The sequence below is a fragment of the Corticium candelabrum genome, chromosome 16, assembly GCF_963422355.1.
Source record: "Corticium candelabrum chromosome 16, ooCorCand1.1, whole genome shotgun sequence".
Taxonomy (NCBI): Eukaryota; Metazoa; Porifera; class Homoscleromorpha; order Homosclerophorida; family Plakinidae; genus Corticium; species Corticium candelabrum.
This window is the reverse complement of record NC_085100.1, coordinates 4,121,253-4,129,656: the sequence shown is the minus strand read 5'-3', so window position 1 is coordinate 4,129,656 and position 8,404 is coordinate 4,121,253. Positions and strand designations below refer to the sequence as shown.

Sequence of the window (8,404 nt, the reverse complement as noted above, 5' to 3'; positions counted from 1 at the left end):
TATGATATAAGCACATGCACGTACAGACGCACACGCGCGCGCGCACCCAGACGCACTCGCACACGCCAACACTTACACTCACTCACACACACACACACACACACACACACACACACACACACACACACACACACACACACACACACACACACACACACACAGCGGTTTTGTAATGTGTATAGATAGGTAGAGCAACAATGCACCGAAAGTCTAAAAAATGATTAATTAAGCAAATAAGTTCCTACTTGATATCGATTTCTCCCTGTTTACAATGCACGAAAGACTCCTAGGCAAACTGTTTGCAGACTCAGAGTGCATATGTAGCTCTTTCGATATATAATATATTAATTAATGCCTACGGCTTCAGCACCGTTTTTGATGCTTTCAAATTGTGACAAATCATTTTCGTAACGTCATCCAGATTGAATCTCTTACATTTAGACGCCTGATTTATTAATTAAATTGACTGTGGTGTAGTTGTAACCATATTTCACTCATGACATACTTGAGTTAAGTTTAGGCCGGAAATAGCTATGTGTCCATGATTTTCAGTTAAGAACGTTAGTTTATTTCTTTCGTATACATATACCTAGACAATCGGACAGTGAGGAGTGTAACATAGCGTGCGCTATATACTAACGCCCGTTAACCGGATCTAACTTCCTCGTGGTAGTGTGGTCTTGTAGAAATGGCGAGCGCAAGAGGTTTACGAGCTGTTGTTGTTGGAGGAACTGGAGCTATTGGAAGGTGCATTCTCGGCGAACTCGTCTCTTCTCCTGTGAGTACTTTCATGTGTACACTGTAGCTGCACTCTGTTTCTAGATCAGGCAACACGTAGATAATATAGACTACGTACAATTAGGAAATGTAGTTTGAAGCGGAAAGTGGAGGAATGGCGTCGTATTCGTACATGTATAACTAGAGACTGACTAGTACTACCTGCCCTACGGGCGGTGGCAATCTGGGTGGTGGCAATCTATCGTTGTACGCCACTTCTGCAAAGAAGACGCATCTACCGTGACACACGAACGCACGCACGCACGCAAAAGCGGCCCAGTGAGCCGGCGCATCTTGCAGTCTGGGAAGTAGCGTACAACGGCTGGCAGGCGCACATCACATTCGCATACTCGGTTAATTGATTGAGCAAACAAACTCCAGCTCATCTCGTTTAGAACGCCAAAGTCTCGTTTCTGGCCGAAATCCGACTCGACCGTTCGTCTTGGACGGCGGAACTCGACCGGGCCAACGCGTTTCACGACGATCGGAGACCGGCGTCGTGTCGATCGGCACATACAAACATGTGGACAGACGGAAGTGGGCGTTGCCGATACTGACTAGAACGTGCGGTCTAGCGCGCGTGTGTTTGTCGAATAAGAAATTTGCTTCTGTATTCAGTACACCTTGGGACTCCCATTTCGCGTAGAAACACCACAAGGGGTGTCGACGAGCTGCTTATAAAGTCCGTTTCAACGGTTGACGACAGTGACGTGCAGGACAGCCCATTGTGAGGTCGAGGGAAACCTCTCAACTGCAGCCACTCCTGGAAGCCTCATTTACAATATACGAACGGCTTGAGCATCGCATCGCGTCTGGTCGCAATTCAAATTGTAAATGGGTCAACGCGACGCGTCCATGCAAATAGAATCGAGTTGTAACTATTTGAGCGTCAAACCGGAAACTGTACAAGTTGCCGTATGGAAATGGTTTTCTAGCAGGCTGGGGTTGTGGCAGAGTTGTGCCAGTAGAAAATCTTAGCGCAAATGGTCAGTTCAAGAATACGTGCAGCGACGTCTGCAGCGTGCTGAAACCCTGGTGTGCATGATTCTGTTAATGGGACACCTAGACAGCGCGCATGACGCGACGCGTGCTACCCCACACAAGACGACGCGACGCTTGAGCGTTGTGTATTATAAAATTAATAAATGCAGATTTAGCCCTGCCTCACTCGTAAATATGCAGGTCGATAGATTGTATGATCTCCATGTATGTAGGAACGTCGCGCACTCTCATCCCAGCCGCGTACACATCAGTGGCGGATCCAGCGCAGAAATGACAGATGACGTCACAAGTTAATATTAATGATGTTTCTGAGGCAATGCGCTGAATAAAAGACTGCAGAACAACTGCAACTGATCTGCATGATGGAAGAGTTTTGCGACTTGTCAGGGAAGTACTCTAGTCAGGAAACACAAGTGAATGCATAGATAGTACATATTCGCTGTGTGGCATTACCCAATGTCATTTAGTGAATCGTATTTATCTAGAAAAACTAATTTTTCAAGCGTGTTAAGTTAAGAAATAGAACAGACTCCATACACTTTCGGAAATCCGGTACCTCTGTAGCGTGCGTTACGCCCTACACAAGTACAGCAGACTATAGCAAAAGAAAAAATACTGCCAAATGGCCGGGTTGCCCCATCTGGATCAGCCACGCCATAAAGATAGAGAATCTAAATAATGTATTCACTAGACGACTTAATTGTGTTTATATAATTGTGACGCGTGTTGCATTGTTTCTAGGCATATACTGAAGTTCTGTCTTTGGGCAGAAGAGAAACTACTATTCCTGAAAATTACAAAGTTACAGACTCTGACATGCAGAAGCTGAAACAAGAGATTGTTGGTAAGAAGTCATTATTCAGTAAAGACTCGGAGAGTGTAAAATGTGTGATGACAGTGTGTTGATGTTGTGTCTGGTCAATAGAAGGACAAACGTTTCCAGTGACGTAGGAATGGCATTCAGGTTGGGGGGCCAAACCTCAAAGCGCGGCAAATGTAGCCTCGTGTACCCAGGACGTCTGCGCGTAGTGTAGGTTTTCACTGCCGTCTCGTTTCCTCCCAGTTGTAGCTCGTTTTTGCGATGACCTATTTTTTACATAGTGACCATAGGCTGCTGGTTGGGGGCCTGAGGCATGACCCCCGTGGCTCCTGTGGTCCATATGTCTAAGATTTCTGTAGCCAGTGGTGTCGAAGCTGGTGGCATGATGCTGCCCTCTCAACTTTGAGCACAACTTCTATTGTAAACAAACAGTACGGCATTCAAGCAACAGAAACGCTAATAGTTCTTGTACTCCGAAGCTCTTTCATGCCCAACTTGCAAGTTGTTCCACCGCAGCTGGCAGTGATACTATCAGTGTCACACATCCAGAGGCAAATTTTGGTATGAAAGTCATCACTTACTACATACAATTTTTCTATTAGAAACCATTTCACTTAACATGTACTGGTGACCTTGCCTGAGTTATTTGATAGTTGCGAAACCAACCTCACAACTACTGCATTTTTCTATTGACTAACAAAATCTTTGGACGTTAGTAAAATATGACGTCATCAAATAGGTGAGGTCATCAAACACGTTATTGCCCTCTGGCAAAATTTGTAATTAGAACGCTGGTAATTGCATTGTTGGTAGGTTATCTAGGAGTATGATAACCGTTGAAATATATATATATATATATATATATATATATATATATATATATATATATATATATATGTATATATATATGTATATATATATTAGGGCGGATATGTGTTATCTGTATTATATACAAATATATATGTATATATATATATATATATATATATATATATATATATATATATATAGTTACATTTGTTGAGATCATGCCTTTCATTGTGCAAGATCAACCATCTCCTCAGAACTGTTCCACCTGATAAAGCCATGTCTCAGTTGCAGCTTTTTGATGTCAACTTAACAAAGAGTCTTGAAGGAATAACTAACTGCTCTCTTTCTGAAAATTCGTGGAAACAGGCCACACTGCCAATTCGTTTGGGCGGTCTTGGTTTGAGGGAAGCCTGCAGAAGTGCCCCTGCATTTTATCTTGCCAGTTGTAACTCCACTCGTAAATTGAAATGTCGGTTCCATTCTCTACTTTCTTAGTTGAAAGTGTCACTTTCCATCGTAAACGAGCACACTTTTCCAGGAGAGCAGGTTGCTCATGAACGCCTATGTCAAAGTATTCCAGACACAGCTCTTAGGACTGAAATGACCAGTCAACGAACTTTGCAGAGTAGGCTGGATTCTAATTTAATTTCTTCCCTCAAAGATTCTGCTAGTATTCGAGACCGCGCTAGACTGAACACCATTTCTGGCCAACATGCTGGTGCATGGTTGCGGGCATTGCCAAACCTAAGCCTCGGCCTTGCCATGCCCAGTAAAGAATTTAGTGTTGCTTTGAGAGTCTGGTTGGGCATTCCTATCTTCAACTTGCCTTCTGATGCCAAGCGCTGTACATGTGGTGCAATCATTGACAAATTCGGTGATCATTTATTGGGTTGCAACCAAGAGCAGAATCTGAGAATTAAGCGTCATAATGCACTCTGTGAAGTAGTCTTCAATGCACTCCTAGTGGATGATTCTCGTCGTTGAGAAATGCGATGCAGTAGCACAAGCAATTCAAGACCTGGTGATATTTTTCACTCGAATTTCGAGCATGGTCTTCTGATATGTATTTTGACTTGACCGTTTGAAACTCCTTACAGCCATCCTACCTTGTTCAAGCAGCCACTTGTCCAGGGGCAGCGGCTGCAGCAGGAGAGATTGAGAAAGATGAGCGGCATGATGCGATGATTTCGAACCCTGGAGGTATTTTTCATTCCCTTGTGGTGGAGTCGTTAGGATTATGGACACCGAACAGTTTACAAGTACTTAAAATTATAGCGTGAAGGGCTTCTTTTCTGAACAATGCTGGTATCAGTAGATCGGTTTGTAATTTGCATCAGCAGCTGTCTGTAAAGCTATGGTTATACAATGCTAAGGTGGTGTTATGTAGAATAGCTTTAGATGGTAGAGTTGATCCCAGTTAGGATCTGTAAGAAGTATAAATATATACATGTCTAAATATCTATCTATCTATCTATCTATATATATATATATATATATATATATATATATATATATATATATATATATATTGGCTCAAATTCATGCTTGATTAGTGTGTGCGAGAACGCGTTTTCTGTTTGCTTCAACAGCTATCTCTCTTAAGTAATTGAATTGTCATATGATTTATGATGTGTCTTGGCTGAGTTTTGATGTTTGCAAATATAGTTGTTTACTTTTAGATTTTGATTTGGAGAAGTTTACTGTAGAAAACTGGAAATCGTGCTTTGAGGGGAAGGATGTTCTTTTCTTGGCTGTTGGACTTGTGTTTGCTGAGGCTCGACGGCTGCCTGGCAACACAGAAGTAACTGCACATACTGTTTTAATTTTAATTAATTGATGTCGGAGTGGTAAGCTTTGCGTAATGTTTTCTATAGGAAAACTTCAAACGCGTTGACTTGCATCTGGTTGTACGTTGTGCTGAGATTGCTAAAGCTGCAGGAGTTCGCCACGTGAGCATGATGTCAGTTCGAAGAGCAAAAGCAGACAGTATGTTTGTCTTTTTGAGAGCCAAGGGCGAGGTGACGTTGTAATCGTTTGCTCTCTCTTGTGCACAACTGACTGTTTTTAGTAACTCCTAGGCTGATGATGCTGTCGAGGCTTTAGGCTTTGAGAGAACAACAATCTGGAAAGTCACCATTGTGGACAAAGGCCGAAATAGTAGATTTCTTGAAAAAGTTTTGAGTCAGTATTTTTACTAGAGCTAATTTGTAAGAGCTAGTCCGCATGTGATCTGTTTATGTTGTTGCAGGGATCTTCTTAAGATCAGTTCTTGTTGAAGACTTAGGACTGGCTATGAGAGTAGAGGCCGAGCAGTGGGCTTTAGGAAAAGCTGAATTTCCTTCTGTTTCTCGATATGAAGACCCGGATGTTTGGGAGTTTGCGAGGCAGTCAAGGGAAGCCGAGAACAAGAAGGGAATCGATCGAGACGTTCCAGCTGCAGCAGCAGAAACCAATGAAACAGAGGAGAACGAAGAGAAACAAGCTGAAGATGAGCAAATGAAAACGCAGGCAACTGAACAAGATTGTGATCAGGCAAATGAAGGAAGTGAACCACTTGGTGGCGCAACGGAGGGTGACAAGAACGACAAACAAGACTAAACGACTTATTATTGAGTTGGCAAACGTATAAGAATTGCATTGTCAACTGCTTATGTTGAATATCGATATGCTGATCAGATAGACGAGCTGCAATAATTATTCTATTACGTGTTGTGACAGTATTAGTCATCTCGCGTTAATTTGTGTGTGTTTGTTACACAGTGTTTGGCTTGCAATTAGCTATAGATAAACATGTTACAAGAAAATGGCTTTTGAGAAAATGTTTCTGGGATATTGATATACAGTATGTACAATATGGTAGATTAGATAAAGATTTGGAAAGTACAGCTAACTTTAAAGGTAAACTACAACGCAAATGAAGTCTTTGATCGAGTATTGACACAACAACAACAAAACGAGTCGAAGTGCATCGCTACATCTCTCTTGAAATCACGCGACATGTCGTCACAACATACACTATTATAGTATTAAATTTCGTTCTCCAAGCGTCCAATAATTGCGCAAATAGCTTTCTGTAACTAAGCGCGTTAGTGCTTTTTTTATTATCAGAATTGGTACCAGGGCGGCGGAGCACTAAAATTCGCTAAATTCCGGAAAGTGATAACTTCAGGTCTAGAGCACAACATTTGGTGAAAATGATCTCTCTCATGATTTTCTCATAATATTTTTAGAAAAATGTGTAGGTCCGTCACCTCCGTTCGCTAATCTAGGGCATCAAACAGTTCAGACATGACCATAGCGCAATTTTGAGGTCTCGAGCCCAAGCAAGATCCCAGAGCGTATCTATGAAAGCGGATTTAGCATGGCACTGCTTCCAAGGTCATCGGGATTTCTACTCCAGTTAGAGAATGTGTACTCATTTATACCTCCGAGTCGAGAGAAGTAGTGAGTTCCTTGCCCTGCAAGGTATTTACGTTCTAGCCCAGGACTCACTACGCCGTATACGGATCGATTCGGAACTTGCCATTTGAAGGTTAGGATTACTATAGCTAAGTTAATTTTAATTATAAACTTTGTTACATAACTGCACATGCACGCACACACTGACAGGGGAGAAAGCGTCTGAATACTTGAGGGTCCTCTCTGCTTTGTGGCGGGATGACAATGGACGACGTAACATTTCTGAGTTCAAAACACACTAGAGACGACGATTTTCGATCAAGCTGCAGCAATGCAATTCAAGTGTGATCTCTAAGAAGATGGCAGTAATTTCAGCTGGACAAAAATCTTGCAGTGTCCTTGACGAATATTTAAACTAAGTGGTTAAATGTATTCTGACCCCCTATGGGGTCATCTGTTGTAGCCTTAGGTGCTTGTTGTTGATTTAGAGGAACTTTACTTAAAGACTAGCTTTTAAGCTCTTGATGAAAATTTCTTTGGATTTGAAATATATGTATTTGACAGACAGACAGACAGACATTACAACGATGTAACGCTAAGTCATCCTCCACAAGCTGACGCGTGTCTTCCCTGGAGAAGTAGATGAGAACATACACAATAGAGACTATCAAAGTAGTTTGCATTAAACTAAAGCTGAACTCAGTAAATGGCTTGTATTTAGTGTTAGAAATGTAACGTAGAATTTGTACTTCAATAAATGAAATTGACAGACAGACAGACAGACAGACGGACGGACGGACGGACAGACAGACAGACAGACAGACAGACAGATTTGTTTTATTGTCATCAAACGTCACTACTTACATCACTTGCTGCAGTACTAAAAGTTCTACTTTCCTACTGTTCTTCGTTTTAATTAATGAATAGAACTATGAATGGCTTTGTCCATCTCTAGCTTGTCTTGTCCAGACGGACGGACAGACAGACAGACAGACAGACAGGCAGACAGACGGACGGACAGACAGACAGACAGACATTTTAGATTGATAGATATATGCATGGGGCATGTTGAACTATAGCTATTTCATTCTTAGTCTCTAATTAGTAATGATCATGTTTGAAATACGTATTGTATTGGACAGACAAACTGACAGACAAACAGCCGGTGTGTGTATGTGTCCGCGCGTGCGTGCGTGCGTGCGTATTCTATTCATATTCCATTTACTGATTGTGTACTGGTACAAGCTAGTCCCAACTTGCAGCTGGAATTGCAGTCGGTTAGGATTATTGTTCTGTTGTTCCGTACTTAGACAGTCCAGCGGTCCGACATTGTCGCACCAGCCTTATGTTTGCGTCACTTCACGTGATAGTTACCGTAGTTTCCGAGTTGTTTCTTACTTTAGTGTCTAAACGCCTACCAAATACGTCCTTGGGTAACAAACAGACTTTCACGTAAACCTGATTTGAATTACAAACCACAAATATAATCAAACACAAACGACCGTCCTTCATTTCTACACAAACGGTATTCAGATAACTGGAGTACAACTTATCTAGGCCTCACAATGTACAGTGTGGCCACATACAGGATACTAT

The 8,404-nt window shown here is 41.9% G+C and overlaps 1 protein-coding gene across 1 annotated transcript; it reads left to right on the top strand.

Moving 5' to 3' along the window:
• Nucleotides 1-644: 644 nt before the first annotated feature.
• On the top strand, nt 645-6,338 carry LOC134192177 (uncharacterized). Its single transcript, XM_062660879.1, has 6 exons — nt 645-778; nt 2,521-2,623; nt 5,089-5,210; nt 5,284-5,427; nt 5,488-5,590; nt 5,658-6,338. The coding sequence occupies exons 1-6, from the start codon at nt 689-691 to the stop codon at nt 6,005-6,007; spliced, it is 912 nt and encodes a 303-aa protein (XP_062516863.1). The 5' UTR covers nt 645-688; the 3' UTR covers nt 6,008-6,338.
• The last annotated feature ends 2,066 nt before the right edge of the window (nt 6,339-8,404 follow it).